General features: G+C 36.9%; 1 protein-coding gene across 1 annotated transcript; it reads left to right on the plus strand.

Moving 5' to 3' along the window:
- Positions 1-5,892: 5,892 nt before the first annotated feature.
- LOC117329789 (DNA-binding protein SMUBP-2-like) lies at positions 5,893-24,661 on the plus strand. Its single transcript, XM_033887930.1, has 16 exons — positions 5,893-5,989; positions 8,147-8,310; positions 8,906-9,098; positions 9,950-10,050; positions 10,550-10,710; positions 11,552-11,752; positions 12,336-12,560; positions 13,750-13,847; positions 16,121-16,303; positions 16,942-17,063; positions 17,821-17,915; positions 18,790-18,913; positions 19,742-19,918; positions 20,928-21,135; positions 22,218-22,350; positions 23,711-24,661. The coding sequence occupies exons 1-16, from the start codon at positions 5,919-5,921 to the stop codon at positions 24,464-24,466; spliced, it is 3,012 nt and encodes a 1,003-aa protein (XP_033743821.1). The 5' UTR covers positions 5,893-5,918; the 3' UTR covers positions 24,467-24,661.
- Positions 24,662-26,538: the final 1,877 nt, after the last annotated feature.

Here is a 26,538-nt window from a genome sequence, read left to right on the forward strand (position 1 = left end):
GTATTTGGATTACATAATGTATATTGATTATAAATAACACTTACTGTGAAGTCATTCATTTTTGTGGGGTTTTATTTTTCGTCTATTTTTGGGGATACTCTTGGCTAATGTTAACAAAAAAAAACTTTGCCACACATTTTTGACAGCATAATGATGGACTCTTTCTCTTTGTACCTAAATGTGATGAAATCTGGTATATATTATCACAAACAGAACTATGTGCTGTTTGAAATAAAAAGATTTCATTTGATTTTGTGTGTGTCATTTTCAAGTACTACCAAACGGTAACATGATGATAATGAAAACTACAGGGCACCATGAAAATATCTGATTTTCCATCTAGTTTATAAGACATCACTTTATCTTCTTTTAAAGACAATTAATAGGTATTAATTTGATTAGTTGTCAGTTATAAATTTGACAGATATATAATTATATGGACTTGGATTTGAGGAAGAGAAGGGAGATAACTCACTAGAGGAGAGTATAATAAACAAGTATGAAGGTCTGTGAATATTTTATAAATAACAATAGGAACAACTGCTTAATGTATTTATTCGTTGACAAATAGCTTAATGTATTGTATTCATAACTGCTTCATGTACATGTATATATTTTGTGTTTTTGGAAGGCTGATTTTAATGTTAGCTGTTACGAGTAACTGAGCTAATGCTGTACCCCCGGCGTCCGCGTCGGCCTCCCACCCCACTTTAAAGATTTTGGAGTAAGTTTTTGGAAAAATTGTAAGTCCAAAAGTATACACCTCACACCCTTCTAGTTTGGTTTATACATTCATTAGTGGTCCAGGAGTGATGTAATGGCAAAATCATGCAGAAAAAAATTGTGATTTTTTCGTATTTTACCATTTTGTGGACTTAATTTTTTTGGCACCAAAACCCGCTTAAAGATTCTGGGGTAAGTTTTTGGAAAGCTTGTAAGTCCACACCCTTCTAATTTGGTTTACGGTATACATCCATAGGAGGTCTAGGAGTGATATTACGTCACGTACAAGTTCAAAATGACAAGTTTATACATACATAAAAAATGATTGAATATTGTGATTGCTGCCGCCGGTGAGCTTTCGCAATCATTGATTGCACTTGTTGTTTTTTCTGAAAATGTATATATCTCTTTCTCCAGAGAGTGTAGTTACCAGTAGTTTATAATAAGATACATCCTGGATCTCTCTGCAGAGATGTATGTAGTATATAAAGATACATCCTTGCTCTCTCTCATAATATAATCACACTATTTGCAGAGAAATGGGAACTAACTGTATGTTTCTGAAATTCTAGTATTTATTAAGTACATTTTGATTATTTACAATATTTGTAGATAATGAATGGAAACATAAATGTGTCTTCCCTCTAAAACAAAAGTGTCAAAACATGTAACAATGTATATACCCGGTTCTGATCGACCGTCATGAATGGTTTTATTGATAGGTAAGATAAGCAATTACAAAATATGTATTCAATCTATAAAAATTGATGTATAACTTAATGTGATTATTTTTATCAATATTTTGGATTCTTGAATATTCGTTTGGTTTAATTGGCATTTTAGAATTTTTTATATGGCATTTAGATAGATATGCATTTTAAATATTTATGGTGTTTGTTTTATCAAGATTTCCAAGTGATTTTTTTAATGTTTAATTTAAATGTATCATTTATTGACAACTCCAAACAAACCTTGAAAATTGTTCCTTTTCAAGTCATTTTATTTGTTTGGAAATGCAATCAAATATAAATATTTAAAAAGATTGCATGAACATTGTTTGTGCCAAATTTTGTCAACATGTGAAATAAATGTTATTTAGCCTTCAGTCACAAATTCATTTATTACTCGAACTGAAAAAGGGGTAATTCTGTCCCCAAATTTTGGTTGTATGTTATTTCAAAAGAATATTAATAGTGCCCAGAGTAAATAGTTTCCCATTTTGTAATTTAGCCCATTGAGACCTGACGGGTCAGTTTTTAATTAACAAAGTTTAAGAAAATGTGACCGTTTTAATATTTTGAAATGTTTCACAAGAAACACAGTAGGATATTTATCAAAGGTGTCGTATCCCAATTATAATTATCACTGTAAATTTGCTATTTCTCTTCAGTTTAGGCATATATATGTACCGTAATAATCCATCGATTTGGACTAAATCTGTGGTGCTAAATGATTGTGAATTTTAATTTCTTTAATCGAGAGAGATTTAACAAGTGCTAGACTAAGCGAGAGGTACTCCATTATAATAATCTGCATAATACTGTAATGTCGCAATACAATCACAGAACATTCAACTATCGTATTTAACCTAAAAAATGCACCTGTCCCCTTTTAGAGAGCACTCTCACCTTCTTAAGGGTCCATAAAATATGCTGCTTAGAAACAAAAGAAAACAGGTTTTTTTTGTATTTCATTTTGATCATTACTGGCCTTATCTATTTATTTATCTATTTTCCCCATCTGGACTTCATATGGAAGCTTTTTCCTGTTAATGATTTGAATAAGTGCATTCCTCATGTTTTGTAAATACACGGGGCAATTCTTAGGTTGAATACGGTAATTACACTTTACATATTGTATGTGTATCCTATATGTTCAGTATATAAATATATATATGAATTCCTGTAAGATCTGTGCATGCTAATTTCATGAATATTTTTAAAATCAAAGATTTTGAATAAATGATTAGTGATATTCTTGAATAAATAATTAAGAATGTAATTTGTTTTCTTGTTATATTATTAGTTCAGTGAAAGTTTTGACTTACAGCTTCAACTTGGTGGATTGGATTTGATTCCCAGATCGGACATGAAAAGGTATGGTGGTCACCTGACCTACCACATGACATGTCGTATTATGATATACCCTGCGCTGTACGTCGCGGTGGCCGAGTGGTTAAGGTGTCCCAACACTTTAACACAGCTGCCCTCCACCTCTGGGTTGCGAGTTCGAAACCTATGTGGGGCAGTTGCCAGGTACTGACCGTAGGTCGGTGGTTTTTCTCCGGGTAATCTGGCTTTCCTCCACCTCGAAAAACTGGCACATCCTTAAATGACCCTGGCTGTTAATAGGATGTTAAACAAAAACAAAACAAACAAAAACAAAAGCGCTGTACGTCCGTTCGTCCATCGATCTCTCTGTCCGTTAACTTTTCCTTGTTAACGCTCTCTAGCCTTTAGTTATCAACAGATTTTTAGGAAACTTGCTTCAAATATTCTATGGCACAATAGCTCAAGTGAGTTCGAGTTATGGAATTTCACGATTATAAGAAGAGTTATGCCCCTTTTATTGCCAAATATGGGCATTGTGTAGAAAATGCAAGAAGTTTTCTATTTTTTATTCAATTTCTCTTAGATTTTGCACAATACCTCTAAAGGCAATTATGTTTAACATAAATTGCAGGTTTTTGGCTTGTGTTTCAACTATTGGCATGATGGAGCTCTTGTTCTCAGTTTCTCTAGTTTCCTAACACTAATTATAAGACCCGTCGCATCTGGGCCAACAATATATTAAGTTGATATAACTTGTTTTGCAATTATTGTAAGATGAAAATAAAGTAGGATCAGTAAGGGCTAATATGTTTCTGCTATTAATACCAGATGCCATGTGGATGAATTAAGCTAAATGCTTGTCTGGTTGTATTTAGCTAGTAACATACTAATCAGAACAGGTCACAAGAGTGTTAAAATTCATTACCAATATCTTTTTAATAACCAAAATGAAGCATGATTGTATGAATGGCAACAAAAATTGTTCAAATGAATAAAGTTAGCTAATTCACACATTGGGCATAGTTACGTGTTCTGGCAGGTTCCTGTAACTGATCGATACTATTCCATACTATGGGAGAAAAAAAATCCTTTTGAGACTCATTTTGGCTCTGTATGCATGGGTAGATTTTTAGCCCACCATCATCAGATGGTGGGCTATTCAAATCGCCCTGCGTCCGTGGTCCGTCGTCCGTCCGTCCCTCCGTCCGTCCGTCCCTCCGTCCGTCCCTCCGTCCGTCCGTAAACAATTCTTGTTATCGCTAATCCTAAGAAAGTACTGAAGGGATCTTTCTCAAATTTCATTTGTAGGTTCCCCTTGGTGCCTAGTTATGCATATTGCATTTTGAGACCAATCGGAAAACAACATGGCCGACAGGCAGCCATCTTGGATTTTGACAATTGAAGTTTGTTATCGCTATTTCTCAGAAAGTACTGAAGGGATCTTTCTCAAATTTCATATGTAGGTTCCCCTTGGTGCTTAGTTATGCATATTGCATTTTGAGACCAATCAGAAAACAACATGGCCGACAGGCAGCCATCTTGGATTTTGACAATTGAAGTTTGTTATCGCTATTTCTTTGAAAGTACTGAAGGGATCTTTCTGAAATTTCATATGCAGGTTCCCCTCGGTGCCTAGTTATGCATATTGCATTTTGAGACCAATCAGAAAACAACATGGCCGACAGGCAGCCATCTTGGATTTTGACAATTAAAGTTTGTTATCGCTATTTCTCAGAAAGGAATGAAGGGATCTTTCTGAAATTTCATATGCAGGTTCCCCTCGGTGCCTGGTTATGCATATTGCATTTTGAGACTAATCAGAAAACAACATGGCCGACAGGCAGCCATCTTGGATTTTGACAATTGAAGTTTGTTATCGCTATTTCTGTGAAAGAACAGAAGGGATCTTTTTCAAATTTCATATGCAGGTTCTCCTCGGTGCCTGGTTATGCATATTGCATTTTGAGACCAATTGGAAAACAACATGGCCGACAGGCAGCCATCTTGGATTTTGACAATTGAAGTTTGTTATCGCTATTTCTCAGAAAGTACTGAAGGGATCTTTCTCAAATTTCATTTGTAGGTTCCCCTTGGTGCCTAGTTATGCATATTGCATTTTGAGACCAATCAGAAAACAACATGGCCGACAGGCAGCCATCTTGGATTTTGACGATTGAAGTTTGTTATCGCTATTTCTCAGAAAGTACTGAAGGGATCTTTCTCACATTTCATATGTAGGTTCCCCTTGGTGCCTAGTTATGCATATTGCATTTTGAGACCAATTGGAAAACAACATGGCCAACAGGCAGCCATCTTGGATTTTGACAATTGAAGTTTGTTATCGCTATTTCTCAGAAAGTACTGAAGGGATCTTTCTGAAATTTCATATGCAGGTTCCCCTCGATGCCTAGTTATGCATATTGCATTTTGAGACTAATCAGAAAACAACATGGCCGACAGGCAGCCATCTTGGATTTTGACAATTGAAGTTTGTTATTGCTATTTCTCAGAAAGTAATGATGGGATCTTTCTGAAATTTCATATGCAGGTTCCCCTACGTGCCTAGTTATGCATATTGCATTTTGAGACTAATCAGAAAACAACATGGCCGACAGGCAGCCATCTTGGATTTTGACAATTGAAGTTTGTTATCGCTATTTCTGTGAAAGTACTGAAGGGATCTTTTTCAAATTTCATATGTAGGTTCACCTCAGTGCCTAGTTTTGCATATTGGGACCAATCCGAAAACAACATGGCCGACAGACAGCCATTATCGCTAAATCTTAAATTTTATATATAGGTTCCCCTTGTTTGAAAAGTACTAGAGGGCTTTTTCTGAATTTACACAGATTAGTAAGACTTAGAGGAAGGGAAAAGTAGAGAAAAGATCAATCTGACATGGAACCTATAAAGATCATTCAATGGTGGGCGCCAAGATCCCTCTGGGATCTCTTGTTTTTTATTAATTCAGATATTCAGATGAAGATGTTTAAAAATTTTGATATGTTTGACCCATTTCACACAAAGTGAACCCTCAAAGTAAGTTCATTTATTTTACACGATCCAGATTTCCGGTCCGGATTCCGACTTCGTCATGGAGTTTATCTACACCTATAAACTTCCGTCTGATGTTTGACAGCAAGCATGGAAAAGTTCATCAGTAAGCATTTGCGACTTTTGGAGAAGGAAAGGGAGACAGAAGTAGAAGAAACAAGGTACGCTCAACACAGAAAGTTCACGAGGAAGGAAAATATATATAATCCTGCATTTCTAGTCGATTAGGTTCTGCCAAACGTCGATACTGACCAATCTGATATAAGTCGCTTTCGTTTTCGTGGTTTTATTTCCGACCATAGACGAACGACCACTGTGTTCCGACCGTCAGTAAAAATAGGTACATGTCTAGATCTGGTTTCAAGGCCAAAGAAAACTCCTGATAATATTTATATTAATTTATTAATTAATCACAGAACGTCCAATTCCTGTGGTTACGGGAGCGTCGTCTCCAACTTGTTGAGGAAAAAAGTTAGCTGTGCTTCTATACTAGTTCTACATGATAATGACCAACTTCAACAAGTTGAAGATGATGTCATGACAGAGAGAAAAAGAGATGCAGTCGTTTCCTAAAAAGCCAAAAAAGATATGTGTGTATAGGTATTAATTGATTTTGTGGGATATATACTGACAGGAGGGCAGTCTTAAAAGATTCAGCTGTTGGACAGGAGGTTATATATGATATCTGGTGCGATCTTGTTCCACTCAGATATATATTGTATGTGGAAAAAATGATTGTTTTCTAACCATGGTTTTTCAGTGTGGTAGTTGAAATGATTTGTGATTGCCTGCTTGTTGGTATTTATGGGTCTGTTGTGTTTGCTTAACGGTTTGACCAATGTGACCCGAGTTATTCGTTTATGAAATAGTCTAAAGATGGACATCATTGACAAAGACTTTTAAGACATTTATTAACATCTACAGGTCTGTCAAAATTTATGTCTTAAGTGTTACTTTTCAAAAAATCGATGAACTAAGCCAAAAAAGTCCCAAAATCTAAATGTCACTACTGATTTACATGTAGGCCGATCGCGATATTCCTTTGTTTTTGTGATACCTGAGCTTTTTAACTACCATGCCCAGATAATACACTACTACAATACAGCTATACATTAAGGGTGACTCATATAATGTGTAGGGGAACTGGACTGGGTCGATCATCAGTGACCAGGTACATGTAGCTCAGCGGTAGAGTGTCCGTCTAGAGTTTGAAGGGTCCCGAGTTCAAACCCCGGTCTGGCTGCTACATTTTCTCCTTCTCCTGTTACATATGTAAAATCTTGATATCCTGTCCGTCATTATGGTTGTTTAATTGGGACTTCATTTCTTAAGTCATCAATCTCATAAAAGCTATTCAGTGTCTTATTTTCATTGGAAGTTGTTCCATGATGCCCATCCCTTACTTCAAATATGGTTGTTTGTGTATATGGCAAAGTGATGTGACTCTTATTAATTCATATTTTAATTAATTAATTTATAAATTTATTTATTTATTCATTTAAATGGCCTCTGGACAGCAATCTTCAACCTCTGTTGATGGCTGTTACTTAAACGTAAGAAGAAAAAGTTTGCTTGAATAAGATTTGGTGTGAAGTTTGATTTGACCATGTGAGCGGGTACTGTACAAGCCCAATATTGAATAAAAATGATTATACACAAGTTATTAAATAGTACCTCAAGATAATGTACATTTAGTAATGCTGTATATGTTGTATAAAATGAATAACAAATTAGTGTATCAGCTGTTTCATTCTAAGACTCTTTAGTATTGCAAGGGTTAAAATTGATGAAAATCCAGAAGTTCTGAAAGAATTTAGAACTCTACCTGAAGAAATGTTTTAGTGAAAAGGAGACACACCAACCTCGTAATTCAATCAACTTGGCCAAGTTTGGTATTTTGAATAAAGTGGAAACAGGAGCGAATTATTCGGTTTACTGTAATTAATTTGTGTGTAAATTAGAGCGGCGCCATATTTTATTGGAATTGAAACATGTTGTGTCAGTCTTTAACTAGTTCGGAGGAGTCATGTTTATGTAACAGAGCACATAATTAATTAAATTTAAATCAATGCCTCCGCTAGGGATCAAACTGGGACCTCTGGCTTACTAGACTTACCCTCAACTGATTGCAGAGCTAAAGAGAAGATCTCTCTAGCCGAGTGGTATATTGTGGCTAGTATTTACCAGGGTTACATTTACTTAAAACTCATTTCAATTGACTTTCATTAATCAGGGTTTTGACTGAGACAGTCTAGATTTATTTTCAAAGTGCCAGGTTTAGAATGCTTGACAATAATTGCATTTGATTTCCAATACAGGGCTTTGACTGAGAAATTGCCAATCAAAGAGCTACAGAGAAGAGGAGTATGCCTTCCCAAACTATGCATTGTGGGACGACGGACAGGATTTTATGGGAGAATCGTCATTACATTTGAGATGGGCAGGAATCAACAGGAACTGCCTTCCCATAATTTCACTCCAGGTATTGTTTAAATGATATAAACAATTACGTCCTTAAATTTATCTGATATAAAATTTCTGTAAGCTTATATATGTATAGGTAAACTTTATTTATTTTACAACAGTTGCGAAACAAGTTATATTAACTTATAGTAATCACGCTTGTTGGCCCGGATGGAAGCGCGCGAGGGGTCTTACTGTGGAGGAAATCGGAGTACCCCGGGGGAAACCCACGTGGTCGGGCAGGTGACCCCATACTTCTTCACGTCCGATCTGGGAATCAAACCCCGGCCGCCTAGGTGAAAGGCAAGTGTGTTACCACTGTGCCACCCGACCACCCTAAGCTTATATATATATATACATGTATATATATTAAAAATTCTTATTAAGAAGGATGGACTTAATACAGATTTCTGCTTATTACACAATTACTGTTTGATAAAATTACCAAAATTCAGTGTCCTGTAATAAGCACCTTACAAAGACATTGAGTCATAGGTTATATTGGCCTCTTAGGCTTATTACAGGATAGATGAGGTAGTTGTCTGGTACAGGCAATATAGCTTATTAAAAAGGTAAATAACAATGTGTATGCCAGTTTTAATAACTTGTTACAGGAGACATCGCTGGGCTGAGTCAGTCTTCAGGTGACCAAGCCGAGGATATGGGGTCAGGGATAGTTACTCGGGCCAGTAAAACCTCTGTTTGTGTAGCTTTTGACGATAACCAGGATCTCTTTCTTCTGAGTGATGAGGGCCCGTACAAACTACAGAAACTAGCCAACGATGTGACATACAAGCGATTAAAAAAGTAAGTGAATATGTGTGTAATATTATATAAAAAAAATTTCAGCTTTGCTGTCATAGCTATAAACTGTATTAGTCCTCTACAGTGAAGTCAGGTGGACTATAGGTTTCCTCTCTGTCCGTCGTGTACCTTGTTAGTCCGTCGTGTACCTTGTTACGTATGTATGTATGTATGACAAACTTTGTCGGTGCTCTAGCAGCGTCATTCCTTAACCCTTTCAACCCTAAGAAACTTCAGTGGACTCTGCCATTCTTTCATAATTTGAAGTCCAATATGGTCAGTAGGGGTGAAGGGGTTAAGGGATTTTGATTACACCTTAGACAATAATGAAGGACCATAATATCTCTGACAAATTAAATTTGAGTTTCAGAAATTTGGGGACAAGGTCACTGTTACTATTTTTAGCAGGGGCCGGTTTCAATAATAATACCCAGCATGCATGTTTAACAACACTTGCCAAACAATTGTGTGTATTCTGTTGTTGGCATGGATGAAAGCACAAAAGGGATCTTGCTTTGGAAGGAAACCAAAAAACCTCATGTTGTGAGAAGGTGACCACCATTCCTTTTCATCTTCATTCTTCGCCTCAGTTCTCTGTAAGAGAATGGCTTACTCAAAGACGTATTGAACAACAATTGTTTGACATTCAGATTTTAGCGCATTGTCAGAGGGCCGCAATGTACTCTGCACCACCTATAATCAGGGGAGTTCACTCTAAACAAATTTCTGCCAATGTTTGTCATTGCCTTTTCAAAGGGAAGTATGTTGATCACCATGATGAAAAATACAATGAATTATGTTAGATGTACAGAATAATAGCAGAATAATACTTGATTCACGATCTCTCCACACAGAGCCCTCCGTGACCTGCAGTCCCTTCCTCCTTGTCCTGCCACTCAACTTGTAGGAGTGCTATTTGGGGAAAGGGAGTTAACGCCGCCGTATATCCCTAAAGGTAAGTCGGAGTAAGTCTAAGGTAAGTCTAAGTCTGAATTTAAAGATATAAGAGAAATTTTTATTGCGGCCTATAGGTTCCCTTTCCATCTGTCTTGTACGTACATGTATGCACATAACACCAAAGTTTGTCAGCAATCTAGCGGCTTCATTCGTTTATCGATTTTGTTCAAACTTCACACAATGATAAAGGGCCATAATATCTTGGAAAGGTTTGAGTTTCAGGGTTTTTGGTCAAGGTCACTGATAGTATATTTTAGCAGGGGCTAGTAGAGGACATCACTATAATATGCTGCCTTGTATTTTTTTTTCAAGGAATTATGTTATTTAACAAAATCTTGATGATTCTCAAGTGGAGGCTGTAATATTTGCTTATTCTTAAAAAAATTTCAGAAATCACATTCGTAAAAAGAAGCAATGAGATTGTGAGATTAGCTTTGTCCTTATTATAGTGTTCTTTTTTCTTTCATTCATTACTATTATAATTGTTTTTTTCTTAGAAATTACCTTCATAAATCAAAATTTGGATGATTCCCAAAGAGAGGCTGTGAGATTTGCTTTGTCTCAACCCGAGGTAGCTGTGATTCACGGCCCTCCAGGTACAGGAAAAACTACAACAGTTGTGGAGGTCATCACACAGGCTGTCAAACTCGGCATGAAGGTATAAGTTTAATCTGGGGTTAAAATAGATTAAAACTAATTATAGGAGTTATAGAAATAAAAATGTGATATAGGATATGAAGGTAAATGAAAGCGGGTCAAAAGTTCATATTTGTAGTAGTGGTTGCCGAGATAAAACCTACAGTGGATACGCTCATATGAGTAGTCTTACAGATACATTCGTCTGTAGACTTAACTTTTTTCCAAGTAAAGATTTAGTCTACTTTCTCTTTTAGCCAATTTTTATAAGACATGATTAGTACCAAAGATGCTATGGTCTTAGATAAGATAGCCTGGAGGTGGCACAGTGGTAACACACTCGTCTTTCAAAAAGGCACGGAGGATTTATTAAGAAATACCCGAACACTGGAAGGATGGTACATGAACTGATATACTCTAAATCACTTTTGTATTTTGTGTGGGATTTATTTTCATGTTAATATGTGAGGAGAGTCAATTTGCAAATTCAAATCCTTCGCCATTATTTGTACAGAAAAACCCACCTATAACAAGCTTTCGGTTACCAATATGGGAGACTTGTAGAGTCTATGACTTTAAATTTGATAGCTCATCATTTGTGAATTCAAAGTCATTCCTAGATCAGCATTCAAAAATCATGTTTATGCTAATATATCTGACGTTCACAAAATAAAATATTTGCGAAATCAAAGTTATTTACAGTATTGTCAGCCATATGTATCCGTCAATAAGTCCATCTTCAGTAATAAACCCACCCAAGTCTATATTGCATTAAAACGCAAAGATTTTCAATAAAAATATATATATTAAGATCCCTAAGATCTCTTACTAATATTATGTCTGAATTTGTTACATGATTTCAGGTATTGACGTGTGCCCCGTCTAACATTGCTGTAGACAATCTGGTGGAAAGACTTGCCCGAAACAAACTAAAAATCGTACGACTCGGCCATCCTGCACGTGTTCTACCGCACATTCAGAAATACTCACTTGACGCCATTTTAGCCAACAGCGAAGAAACAAAATTAGTGGAAGATGTACGCAAGGACCTAGATAAGGCCTGGGTAAGACAACCATAGAAACCATTCCACCTATTAACAAGGACCTAGATAAGGCCTGGGTAAGGTTACCATAGCAACCATTCCACCTTTAAACAAGGACCTAGATAAGGCCTGTGTAAGGTAACCATAGCAACCATTCCACCTTTAAACAAGGACCTAGATAAGGCCTGGGTAGGGTTATCATAGCAACCATTCCACCTTTAAACAAGGACATAGATAAGGCCTAGGTAAGGTAACCATAGCAACCATTCCACCTATCAACAAGGACCTAGAAAAGGTGTGGGTACGGTAACAATAGCAACCATTATTTTTGCATAATATTAATAACCATGTATATAGCTAAATCAAGTCACCCTTGAATTTTACCAACATACAGTACATTCTTAGATAAATATTTGGAAAAGATACACTCTCAAGTCCTTCAGTCAGAATAAAATCTGTGTATATATTAATTTTAACAGTAAACTGCCAAATCACCATAGCAACAATTCCATTAATTTGTAAAATAATGATAATATTATTATTAGTTCTGCTTTTAGTCTAAGAGTTTTAAAGACGGTAATCGGAGAATCTTTCTGTGTTACAGTCACAGATGAAGAGAACTAGGGACAAAGGAGAGAAGCACACTTTGCGGGGAGAAATGAAATTCCTTCGGAAAGAATTAGCGCAACGTGAGCAGGCGGCTACAAAAGAGATCTTGAAACGAGCAGATGTTGTCTTGGCAACACTCACGTCGGCCTCGCCAGAGGGACCATTAAAATTTCTGGATGAAAAACACTTTAATTTGACTGTTATTGATGAATGTTCCCAGGTAAGCTGTGCTATTTATAGCTTCAAAAAAAATTGTATCCCCCTAAAACCATTTCTTATACAAGTCCCCTAATAAGTGAAAATGGTGGGACTGCAGGTTTCCTCCTGTATGTCTGTCTGTTTGCCGGTCCGTCCGTCTACTCAGTTTTCCACATTTTTTTCTCACCCATGCTTAAAGGTATGTGGGTGAAAATTGGTATGTAACTTCACTTTGATTAACAAAAAATATGAAGTTTTAGTTTCAGGGTTTTTGCGTCAAGGTCAATGTTACAATTTTTAGCAGGGACAGGTAGGGGACATGTATTGCTTTAGTAATACCCAGCATGCTTGTTTGATACCTCTATTCGTCTATCTGTCCCTGACTATGTCCGTAATATTCTTTGCTATTCACATTACTCATGCAAACAATTGTTTCTATTCATCGAACGAGTGTTACACCTAACTTCAGCCATCATCGATGCTAAAGGGGCTATATTCACTTTTGCATTATTTACCCCTAGAATAACATTTCATGGCAAAATCAAAGGCTTTTGGTTTGATTGATACTTTGTACAGTAATCATAAACTTGTTGTCAAAGATGAGGTAGCTTGTTGGACTCCCCTTCTGAGGGCCCCACTATTTTTATTAATTCTCTTTACATGAACCCTCTTTTGTAGGCTACTGAGGTTGCATGTTTGATTCCCCTTCTGAGGGCCCCACTATTTCGATGTATTCTCTTTACATTTATTTAAATTCCCTTTTGTAGGCTATTGAGGTTGCATGTTGGATTCCCCTTCTGAGGGCCCACTATTTTGGTGTATTCTCTTTACATTTATTTAAATTCTCTTTTGCAGGCTATTGAGGTTGCGTGTTGGATTCCCCTTCTGAGGGCCCCACTATTTTGATGTATTCTCTTTACATTTATTTAAATTCTCTTTTGCAGGCTATTGAGGTTGCATGTTTGATTCCCCTTTTGAGGGCCCCACTATTTTGGTGTATTCTCTTTACATTTATTTAAATTCTCTTTTGCAGGCTATTGAGGTTGCATGGTGAATTCCCCTTATGAGGGCCCCACTATTTTGGTGTATTCTCTTTACATTTATTTAAATTCTCTTTTGCAGGCTATTGAGGTTGCGTGTTGGATTCCCCTTCTGAGGGCCCCACTAATTTGATATATTCTCTTTACATTTATTGAAATTCTCTTTTGTAGGCTATTGAGGTTGCGTGTTGGATTCCCCTTCTGAGGGCCCCTCGATGTGTACTTGCTGGAGATCACCTTCAGTTACCGCCAACCATCCTCAGTCAAGAGTGAGTAACTCTTCAGGAAATGTTACACTAAATAAAAGTCTTCAAAAAGAAAATTTTGATTTTAGAACCAATAAATTCCTTTGAAAAATGACAATGCAGTCTCTAGCAAAGAACTTATCTTAGGGACTATTATCATTTAGCAATACCTTGTTACAAGTTATATATGGTAGACTAACTGGGGAAACAATTAACATTTATTCAAACTTCATTATATTTCCCTCATTTCATTTGCTATCTGACTTGCTGGAGCATTCCCTCTGAACATTGCCTCATTCCCTTGTAAAACAAATCTCCACTGACAAATGGTGGCAATATACAGAAGTTCAACCATGATTAAACTTGTGGTATATATGAAGTTATAAATATGCCAGTATATGAGGGTTTTATAAATAACAGGGTTTGCACTTGGTATTTTATAAAGGAGGTGCTTTCCAGGTTAAATGTATGATAATAGACTTCCTGAAATCTGAGAAGTCCATTTCATTTCCATGCTTCAAAAAACTGAGGATTGCTTCAACACTTAACACTGAACAACAAATATGGCAATATTTAATAATCTTACAACACTTATGCACGAACAGCCAATAGGAGACATGATAAACGTTTTCAAAATACTGAATAATATACCGTAAATATTCGGGTATAGTGCGCACTCGCGTATAGTGCGCAGGTACGTTTTTGAGGTTCATTTTCAAAAAAAAAAAAAAAAATAACAATTTTTTTTTTCTATTTTCAACTGAGCGGTAGATGAATTCTAAAGCATAAGATGATAGGAATTTGTAACTTATGAAAGCTAATTCACAATGTACCACATTTAATTGGAATCACCGGTCAGATTTGACACATTGGATTGACAGGTTGTTTACATTATACCGCCACAGGCCTAGTCAGCTTGCAAATTGCAGCGGTCCCATCTACACTGTTGTACCAACAAAATAATTAATCCTAACCTCAATTACCTTGTGATTTTCACGCAGGTATGGTCTCTTGTGGTATCTTTCCACGAACATACAAAGCTAATTAAGCTCAATTATAACAAGATTGACTAGTAAGCTGACTGCTACGTAATGTAACACAGGCCGCCATTTTGTATACAGTACAGCACGGAAACAAGTCTGCAGTCGTCGTGCTGGTCACAACTTTTATATCAATGAATTAACATGTGTAATGGATAAATCTACAGTGCAGACGATAAATAAGAGTAACCCAGTAGTTTTCACAGTCATATCGTATTTTATAAGGCCAGTTGGTCAGTGACTGCCGCACGAGATCAAAGCATTAGTGTTACCCGTGCCTAATTGCGCATGCGTGCTGTTACAGCTTCCGTAAATAAACAAGTTGAACATTATCAGTTTCTGGCAACATTCTGGATTTATAAGGTGATTAATTTAGAAGTATGAAATAACTAAGTACTGCTATATCATTTCAAGTTTTGTTTGATGTTAATTGAGATGTTATACATCGTTTTGGACCTGAATACGGGAACATGCTCAAGTGAGTCGTATGTGTACGGAACATGTGGCTCACGATCGACTTAGATAAATCCACGTAATTGCTGATATTAAATACACAATTTCAAGAAATTAAACATTAAAATAACTATTCATTTCTTTGATTATTTGTTAACTATTACTTTCTTAATGCTTTATATATGTTATATATAAGTATTAAATCAATCCTGCTGTGAAAGGAAACGATCACAAATCTCAGTCAAATCACATCCATTCTGACTGGGAAAAGGCTTGTACTTGCGTATAGTGCGCAGTGGTCTTTTTCACTTGTCAATTTTTGAAAAAAAGTGCGCACTATACGCGAATATTTACGGTATATGATATAGCAGAGTTGCAAGAAACTTTCTCCAGATGGACAAATTTAATGAAACCAGAGGCCACTCTATGAATTACAATACTGAAAAAAACTTATGTCATTTGGAAGGAAGGAGGAATTTCTTCAGCTTCAGAGAGTTGATCAATTGAATAAATTGTGTTATGTGTTATAAATTCAAGAATCCTTTTAAATACTGCTAGATGAATACTGGACAAACAATTGCTTCTGTTATGATTTATGATCACTAACTTTATCCATCGAACTGATAAAATTAAAACTTTTTTTTGTTGTTGTAATACATTGATATGGATATAGAGGCTATATAAGCCTGCATCCATAATGTAATAAATATATCAAGGTTTAGTCCTTGAGTTGTCATATGGAACGGTATATATTATGAATGTTTACTCATACAAGTTTCACTTAAAAATTTATGTATTTTGCAGAGCGGCCAAAGATGGGCTGGAACTGACCCTGATGGAGAGAATCATTGACCTCTACCACACCAAAGTCATCCGCATGCTGACCACACAATACAGAATGCACCAGGTCATCATGCAATGGTCATCTGACAAACTCTACCACAGCAAACTGACCGCTCACCCGACAGTGGCTGGTCATCTTCTCAGGTAAGGCAGTGACAATACACTGACCACTCACCGGACAGTGGTTGGTAATCTTCCCACGTAAGACGTTTTGCAATACACTGACCCAGATATTAACCTCTTATGACTGGCTGTTGGTGTCTCCCTAAACACATTATCATATGACGCTGACTATTGGTGTCTCCCCACATATCCGTCCCCAGGTGTCCATTATATGACTCTGGCTTTGTGTCTCCCTAAACACATCATCATGTTACTGTTGGTGTCTTCCTAAACACATCCTCATATGTGTTGGCTGTTGGTGTCTCATTGACACATGTCCTTATATATGCCCTTTGCTGTTGGTAACTGTAATCTTTACTTGAGAGGGGGCCATGGTGGCCGAGTGGTTAAGGTGTCCTGACACTTGATCACTAGCCCTCCACCTCTGGGTTGCGAGTTCGAAACCTAGGTGGGGCAGTTGCCAGGTACTGACCGTAGGCCGATGGTTTTTCTCTGGGTACTCCTACTTTCCTCCACCTCCAAAACCAGGCACGTCCTTACATGACCCTGGCTGTTAATAGAACATTAAACAAAACAAACCAAACTTTACTTTAGACGGGCCTCACCGATCGAACCCCCAGTTTGTTGAACTTACATGCTTAGACCCCTTATCATTGTAGTGACTTGGAGGATGTGAACGCAGAGGAGGAGGAGGCCAGCTTACCCCTACTGTTGATCGATACAGCTGGCTGTGATCTGCCAGAAATGGACACACCTGAGGAAATATCTAAAGGGAATGAAGGTCAGAGTGATAGAAGGTTTAACAGTAGTATTTCTATCCAGGAAAGACTCATTTTGGTACTATTTCTATCCGGAAATGAGTCATTTTAGTATAATTTCTATCCAGAAATGAGTCATTTAAGTATAATTTCTATCCGGAAATGAGTCATTTTAGTATAATTTCTATCCAGAAATGAGTCATTTTAGTATAATTTCTATCCAGAAATGAGTCATTTTAGTACCATTTCTATGCAGAAATAAGTCATTTTAGTACCATTTCTATCCAGAAATGAGTCATTTTAGTACCATTTCTATCCAGAAATGAGTCATTTTAGTACCATTTCTATCCAGAAATAAATCATTTTAGTACCATTTCTATCTAGAAATAAGTAATTTTAGTACCATTTCCATCCAGAAATGAGTCATTTTGGTACCATTTCCATCCAGAAATGAGTCATTATCCAGAAATGTGTCATTTTAGTACCATTTCTATCCAGAAATGAGTCATTTTAGTACCATTTCTGTCCAGAAATAAGTCCACCAATTTCAGTAAAAGTTCTCTCACAGTGTCCTGCAATAAGCTGTCTTCCTACTTTTTGTCAGAGTTGATGTGTTATAATTTAACTCTTTGAAAAAGCATGAATCAATCATTTTGTGTTAAAAGTATATTAAAGTTATTAGTAAAGTTATTATTTTGGTCTTTGGAAATTTCTTATAAAAACTTTTTAAGCAATTATGGTGATTGACCAGATATTTTAAGAATCATTTTGCTCGTGCAGGAGAGGCAGACATTGTCAGTAGTCATGTAGATAGACTGGTTACCTTAGGAGTGAAACAACAGGAGATAGCTGTCATAGCTCCATATAACCTACAGGTAAGTCCTCATGTCATAGCTCCATATAACCTACAGGTAAGTCCTCATGTCATAGCTCCATATAACCTACAGGTAAGTCCTCATGTCATAGCTCCATATAACCTACAGGTAAGTCCTAATGTCATAGCTCCATATAACCTACAGGTAAGTCCTCATGTCATAGCTCCATATAACCTACAGGTAAGTCCTCATGTCATAGCTCCATATAACCTACAGGTAAGTCCTAATGTCATAGCTCCATATAACCTACAGGTAAGTCCTATATCTCACCACAGGCTACAGGTAAGTCCTCATGTCATAGCTCCATATAACCTACAGGTAAGTCCTCATGTCATAGCTCCATATAACCTAAAGGTAAGTCCTATATCTCACCACAGCCTACAGGTAAGTCCTATATCTCACCACAGGCTACAGGTAAGTCCTAATGTCATAGCTCCATATAACCTACAGGTAAGTCCTATATCTCACCACAGCCTACAGGTAAGTCCTATATCTCACCACAGACTACAGGTAAGTCCTATACCTCACCACAGACTACAGGTAAGTCCTATATCTCACCACAGGCTACAGGTAAGTCCTAACTCACAACAAGATACAGGTATTTGGTTTTTAAGTTGTCACTGTTACATGAAATTCCATTTTTTTAATTTTGAAAATTACTTTTTGCATTTACTTTAAATTTTGAAATCAGAATCAATTTTCTTGAGCTTTTCATTTCATCACAAATAAATAAACTAAAATTGATTAAAAAAAATGCATACAATTTAATAATTTGCTAGGAAAACTAGGGAAACATAATTGATGAAAACAATTCCTTTCCCTTGTCACAAGATGAAAATATGTTAACCAATTATTTTATCACATCTTAATCCAGGTGGAACTGTTACGTCTTCGAATCTGGCCAAAGTTTCCAGATGTGGAAATAAAGTCAGTTGACGGCTTTCAAGGACGTGAGAAGGAAGCGGTCATCATTACACTTGTTCGAAGTAACAGGAGAGGTAAAACACTATTCTACTAGTAAGCATGAATCTGTGGAGGAGGAGGGAGTGTGCGAAGGGGGTTGTGAGTGTAGGGTGGAGAGAGAGGAAGTGGTCACAGTGTTAGGTGGTGAGGAGGGGGGGGATGGAGAAAGGGGAGGGGATGGAGTCAGGGGTTGAGAGAGACGAAGGAGTCACAGTATTTAGTTGTGAGGAGAGGCGAGGGGGTGGGGGGGATGGAGAAAGGGGAGGGTGTGGAGTCAGGGGTGGAGAGAGCGGAAGGGGTCACAGTGTTCGGTGGTGAGGAGAGGCGAGGGGGTGGGGGGGGGGGGGATGGAGAAAGGGGGGGGATGGAGAAAGGGGAGGGGATGGAGTCAGGGCTTGAGAGAGACGAAGGGGTCACAGTGTTCGGTGGTGGGGAGAGGCGAGGGGGTGGGGGGGGGGGGATGGAGAAAGGGGAGGGGATGGAGTCAGGGGCTGAGAGAGAGGAAGGGGTCACAATGTTCAATAGGGAGGAGGGGGGAAGCAGAAAAGGGAGGGGGTGGAGTCAGGTGTGGAGAGAGTGGAGAGGGCGCAGGTGGAGAGGGAAGGGGTTGTCTGATCAGTATCTAGTATGCCTGAAATGCTGACATTTAAAAATAGACAAACTTTATATTTAGATATAGACAAACTTACTTTATAGCATATTATAAAATATTTCAATATTATGATTTGGAGTCTTCTGAGAGGACCTAGATCTTGTTTTGGTAGGTAAACTTAATTCATTTGTCTGCATAGACCACAAACAAATACCTGGGTTATCAACAGATCGGATTTGTATGTGCAGAGTGTTCTGCTAAAATGTTTCAGGTGAAGTTGGATTTCTGTCCGAGAAACGAAGAATAAACGTAGCAGTGACAAGGGCACGGCGCCACCTGGCGGTGATTTGTGACAGTGAGACAGTGTCACATGACGAGTTCCTGAAGTCCCTTGTAGATTACTTGTCCAGTCATGGAGAGGTGCAGACAGCCCAGGACTACATAGATTGTAGGTGCACTTGTGATATACAAGATCTACCTCATAGCAGGGCCGTGATAGTTCTGTCGATTAGAGCGCAGTTCACGTAACCTCAGGTGAAGATCTGAGGTACGTGGTCCGACGCTCCCTACCCGTGTTGGCTTATGTTTCTCGAAAAACTGAGAAAAATGTGCCGTCATGGTTGTGTCCTTTGGCAAGACACTTTACCCAATTTGCTCTGGATGGCATGCGACAAGCCTCCCGTATGTTGTTCAGTGCGGTAGTCAACAACTACTACAAGGAGACCACGCCTCAAAATGACCCTGGCTTTTCATGGGGTGATAAACCAAGCAAACAAACAAAAAACAAAACCTCATAGCACTATTCATTTAGCAGAAAGGGAATAGGTGTCTTAAGCTTCTGCAAACAGTACTTCTATTGAATTATATATACATGTATATAATTATACCAGTTAAATTCTTATAATTTGTTTTCTTTTTTAATTGATTTGTAAGTAATGTTGCAAATAAACATACACAGATAAAGATCAAAATATTGATTATAAAAGTTTTAACTGAACTCAAAGCAAATTTTGCAAAACTGGGAACATTTAACGACACACTCTAAAGATAAAATGGTATTAAGAACTGATTAAAGGGTGGCTTAGATTAAGATTAGGTGACAATAGTTTTGATTAAGTTGCATTTATGTTTGATTAAGTGATTATTACCAGGTACATGTTCGAGTTCTAATTCCGTATAAAATACAATAACCACCACATTTATCATGGTATACATTTGTATTCAGTAAAAGATATTTTTAAAATTGCTTAGTTTGTGTCTGAATTTCAATCTTTCTCTCTATCATAGTAGTAAAGAACTCTTCCTCTTACTAAATTATTTAAAGAATCTTTCTCAAATTTTGTAAATGGTTCCCAGATTTATAACACAAAACCAGAGAGTTGCCTTTGTAGAGAGATTTCCATGTTATGATAATGATCGCAACAATTTTATCTTTTAAACCTTTTCTGGATATTCAGCTGGAGTTTTCAGTAAAAGCATTCGTCCTGAGCATCTTGATGATCTCTTGACTCTGAACTCTGTTAGAAGGAGTAAAGGAAGTGGAGCCAGGCCAAAATCTTCTGTATCAAAGTCTAAACAGAGCCATGGTTCTTCTGATAGTAAGAGCAGTGCTGCATCTGTCGTTGGCCCCTCAAAGGATCGGAAACACCATGAAAAACATATCAGGTAATTATACAGGTGTCGGACAGGTAAATACACAGGTGTCGGACAGGTAAATACACAGGTGTTGGATAGGTACTTACACAGGTGTCGAACAGGTAAATACACAGGTGTTGGACAGGTAAATACACAGGTGTTGGACAGGTAAATATATATATACACAGGTGTTGGACAGGTAAATACACAGGTGTTGGATAGGTAAATACACAGGTGATGGACAGGTAAATACACAGGTGTTAGATGGGTAAATACACAGGTGTTGGACAGGTAAATACACAGGTGTTGGACAGGTAAATACACAGGTGTTGGACAGGTAAATACACAGGTGTTGGACAGGTAAATATACAGGTGTGGGTCAGGTAAATACAGGTATTGGTTAGGTAAATATACAGGTGTTGGGCATGTAAATACACTGGTGTTGGACAGCTAAATACAAGTGTTGGACAGGTAAATACATAGGTGTTGGACAGGTAAATATACAGGTATGGGGCAGGTAAAGACACATATCCACAACACTGGTATCATCACCTGCTCATAAAATGAAAAATGCTGGAATTACTTGATATTTCCATACTTTTCATCACTAATTAAGATTTAGATATCTGTCTTTTAAATTCGAAGCTAAACAATCATAAAAAATAAATTAATAAATGTTTAAACATATCATGAAATATAATTATCTATGTATAGTCATTAATAAATACATACAAATGTGATGACAATACAATGGTAAGGCCTTATCAGGTTGGTGACGCTACTATTCGTTGACTACCGTATTCATGATATTATGTCAAGTTTGGGTAAAGGTTTTTTGCCCCAAACAGCACACCTGTTGAGTGAAGCAGACCATTGTTACAAAATTCATACTTTTGACCCCAACAAACCCTAATTCATCAATGTGGAAAATTTTATTTTTAAATCTTGAAATGGCAATCATATGGAACAGTATTTATGATATTGAATTTTAATAATAGTGATATAATTGTTATTGCGTGTTAATTATATGAAATCTTCTTTCAGTGACTTTGAATTTTAATAATAGTGATATAGTTGTTATTACATGTAAATTATATAAAATCTTCTTTCAGTGATGAAGCAGAAACAGAGAAAAAGACAGAAAAGTATCGTGAGATGCTGGAAAAGTTTGTTGCCAATACAGAAGTGAATTGTATGGAATTCCCTGCAACACTAACATCTTTCGAGAGAATGCTGGTACACGAGGTATGTATAAACAATGTAATTTGACTCGTATCAATTGTTCTGAAGATTTTCATTTCTGGATTAATGAGTTTTGTGAATAAATTTAAGGTAGACGGTAAGAATCTTACATGGGTCTGTTCCTTGGGCAGGTATATCTCAACTCAGGTGTGTGAGTTTGGCTGTTCAGCATGATGCTTGTCGAGAGCTGGGCAACCAAACTCTTACATGAGGGTTGAGATATCTCTGTCCACAAAACAAGCTCTTGTTTAATAATTTTCTCATATACTCAAACATATACAAATTCCCAGTCAGACTATTTAAGGTTTGAGACAAGGAATTCCATATTCCCAACAATTCTATGATGTTACAGGAAACAATAAAATGATGACATTTGACATTTCATTATAAATTATGATGTTGTAGCGCTGTAACCTTTGTATGTAACTTTTGGTCTCATCTGTGACCATTTTTCTGATTTTTCTTCTTTTTTTTTTTTCGTTTATTGGTGTTAGTTGGATATATTTAATGCCATTAATTAAATAAGAATTTCCTTGGGAAGCAATTGATTATCTAATATTTAGTTTGAATTTAAAAGATAAAAAAGGAAGCTCAAATTGTGGAGGGTTGTTATAGTGTATTAACTTGGTATTGTAAAAAAATACATAAGTCTATTCCTGTTTTCAGTAATTTTTGTTAGAGATATAGCGTCTTTATTTAACAATTAAATGCAATTAAATCTTAAATTCAATCCAGGTGACAGATCAAAAGAATGGCGCCTGTTAAGTGCCATGAATATTTATCTGTCACCCAGATTGCATTTGTATTGAAAATAAATACAATCTAACAAGCATTTAATTGTTAAATTTACATTTGCTTATGTTAACTCTGCCTTTCTTAAATAATATATTCTCCATTTTCAAATATTTCCTAGTATGTTCATTTGAAAGTATAACATTTCAAAATCAACTTCCTTTCTGTGATTGAATTGCAAACAATCTGACCCACATTACAAAGTGTTGCCATGACGATGATCAATGTAGCGCCAAAATGATGCCATAGTAACACAATTGTTCTCAATCACTATCTTCGCTGCGTTTGATTGATTTGTAGTGCACAGTGAAGCATTTCCATGATGTTGATCAAAATGACATAACAATCATGTCATGTGATCTTGACTGCATCTATATGCTCATACATGCAGCCCAGATTAACATTGAGACAATGGGAGGCTGTGGTGCCAAATGTTAATATAATGTGATAAGTTTTGAAAGAATGTGTCTTTTGGAGAATTCTTATTGAAGTAATGATTTTTTTTTGTATCATGAAATGGTCAGGGATATATAATCCTCTGATTAAATATATGACTTTATGCTTCTTATAGCTGGCTGAGAAGCTGTCTCTAACTCATATAAGTAAGGGAGAAGACAAGGAAAGGTTCATTGTGGTCTCCAAACCTGGCAGCCAGTCTGTATCCATGACAACCGATACGTCTGTTCAGCCATCTCTAGATGAGCGAGAAGAGACCAAAAGTACAGGTCATTTAGAGGAAAAATCAAGACAGAAAGAGGAGAAGAAAAGTGACAAGCTGGTTTGCCCACATTGTAGTAAAGATGTCATCAATGCAAACTTTAGCCTACATGAAATCCATTGTTTACGAAAACAAAAGGAATGTTCAGCAAAAGCGGCTGAAAAATCTCAAAGTACTTCTTCTCGTAAGGACTCGGCAAAGCAGCAGAATGGCATGAAAAAGGTACGTCCACCAAGTGCCACTGCAAAAATTGAAAAAGTGGATGCTGATGATTTTGATGGACTGATAGCTGCTGCTCAGAAACTTGATGAAGTTTGTGGTTTCAAAAAATGCAAAGTGAAAGTGAAGACCCTGGGTCAAAACTGTGAGTTTTGTATGAGGCGTTTTTGCCTGTCTCATCATATTCCGGAGATTCATGGTTGTGGAGATGTAGCAAAAGCTCAGGCACGTTCCGTACATGTCAAGGAGGGCGTATTGTATCGTAGTAGTATGACGAAGCCTCCACCTCCGGATCCAACACGCCAGGCTGCCCTCCACAGAAAACTTGATAAAAAATTGAGCGACTTGACTTCACAGCGTTCAAAGTCGGGTAAAAAGAAGAAAAAATGATAATATGTAGATTGATGGACACTGAAACATATTGGTGCTGTTTTGTTGGATACATTTTCTTGGGACCACCTTAGAAAAACGGTAACACATGTATTATGAGTTACTCATGATGTTCCATGTCCAAATATTGTTGATTAAAAATTAAATGTTTTTCTCTCGATTCCTTCGGATTGATTAAAATATTTTTTATCCCCAGTTATGGAGCAAGTTTTATAAACTTTTATGAGATCACTAGGTCCTGTAAGTTCGTCATTCGTCTATTTCATGTGCTAAACAACAAAATGGATTTTGATCAAATTGTCTGGAGGATTATTGGTGGAAGGCGATCTGATGTGGAACATGTATAAATAGAGGATGTTTACTCCCCAAATGCCAGAGAGGTGGACCCAATCGAGGAAATGGATTATGTAAATTATTTAAATTATAAGTTTGTCAAGAACGACTGGATAGACTTTGATCAAATAGATCTGAAGCATCCTTGGGTGAAGGGGAGTTAATGGTATAGATGGTTGGTCTATTGAACCTGGTTGAAGTTCTGATTGAACAGGTTACATAGGAATGTATAAAGTGGGACCTAGTTGTCTGGTTTATACAGGTGTCCAGATTATACAGGGTTACATAGAAATGTATACAGTAGGACCTAGTTGTCTGGTTTATACAGGTGCCCAGTTTATACAGGGTTACATAGAAATGTATACAGTGGGACCTAGTTGCCTGGTTTATACAGGTGTCCAGATTATACAGGGTTACATAGAAATGTATACAGTGGGACCTAGTTGTCTGGTTGTTACATAGAAATGTATACAGTGGGACCTAGATGTCTGGTTTATACAGGTGTCCAGATAATACAGGGTTACATAGGAATGTATACAGTAGGACCTAGTTGTCTGGTTGTTACATAGAAATGTATACAGTGGGACCTAGTTGTCTGGTTGTTACATAGAAATGTATACAGTGGGACCTAGTTGTCTGGTTGTTACATAGAAATGTATACAGTGGGACCTAGTTGTCTGGTTTATACAGGTGTCCAGATTATACAGGGTTACATAGAAATGTATACAGTAGGACCTAGTTGTCTGGTTTATACAGGTGCCCAGTTTATACAGGGTTACATAGAAATGTATACAGTGGGACCTAGTTGTCTGGTTGTTACATAGAAATGTATACAGTGGGACCTAGATGTCTGGTTTATACAGATGTCCAGATTATACAGGGTTACATAGAAATGTATACAGTGGGACCTAGTTGTCTGGTTTATACAGGTGTCCAGATTATACAGGGTTACATAGAAATGTATACAATAGGACCTAGCTGTCTGGTTTATGCAGGTGTCCAGATTATACAGGGTTACATAGAAATGTATACAGAATGATCTAAAATCTGGTTTTTATAGGTTTCCAGATTATACAGGGTTACATAGAAATGTATTGTGGGACCTAGAGATCTGGTTTATACAGGTGTCCAGATTATACAGGGTTACATAGAAATTTATACAGTAGGACCTAGTTGTCTGGTTTATACAGGTATCCAGATTATACAGGGTTACATAGAAATGTAAACAGTGGGACCATGAGATCAGGTTTATACAGGTATCCAGATTATACAGGGTTACATAGAAATGTATACAGTAGGTCCTAGTTGTCTGGTTTATACAGGTATCCAGATTATACAGGGTTACATAGAAATGTAAACAGTGGGACCATGAGATCAGGTTTATACAGGTATCCAGATTATACAGGGTTACATAGAAATGTATACAGTAGGACCTAGTTGTCTGGTTATACAGGTATCCAGATTATACAGGGTTACATAGAAATGTAAACAGTGGGACCATGAGATCAGGTTTATACAGGTATCCAGATTATACAGGTTCTATTTACATAGAAATATATACATAGTTTGATCTAGTAAGTATGGTTGATACAGGTTTTCAGATTACACAGGTTCTCTGGTTTATACAGGGGTTCAGATTATACAGGGTTACATAGAAATGTATACAGTAGAACCTAGAGATCTGGTTTATACAGGTGTCCAGATTATACAGGTTTTATTTACATAGAACTTTATACAGA

This window comes from Pecten maximus, chromosome 6 (assembly GCF_902652985.1).
Source record: "Pecten maximus chromosome 6, xPecMax1.1, whole genome shotgun sequence".
In the NCBI taxonomy this organism is placed as follows: Eukaryota; Metazoa; Mollusca; class Bivalvia; order Pectinida; family Pectinidae; genus Pecten; species Pecten maximus.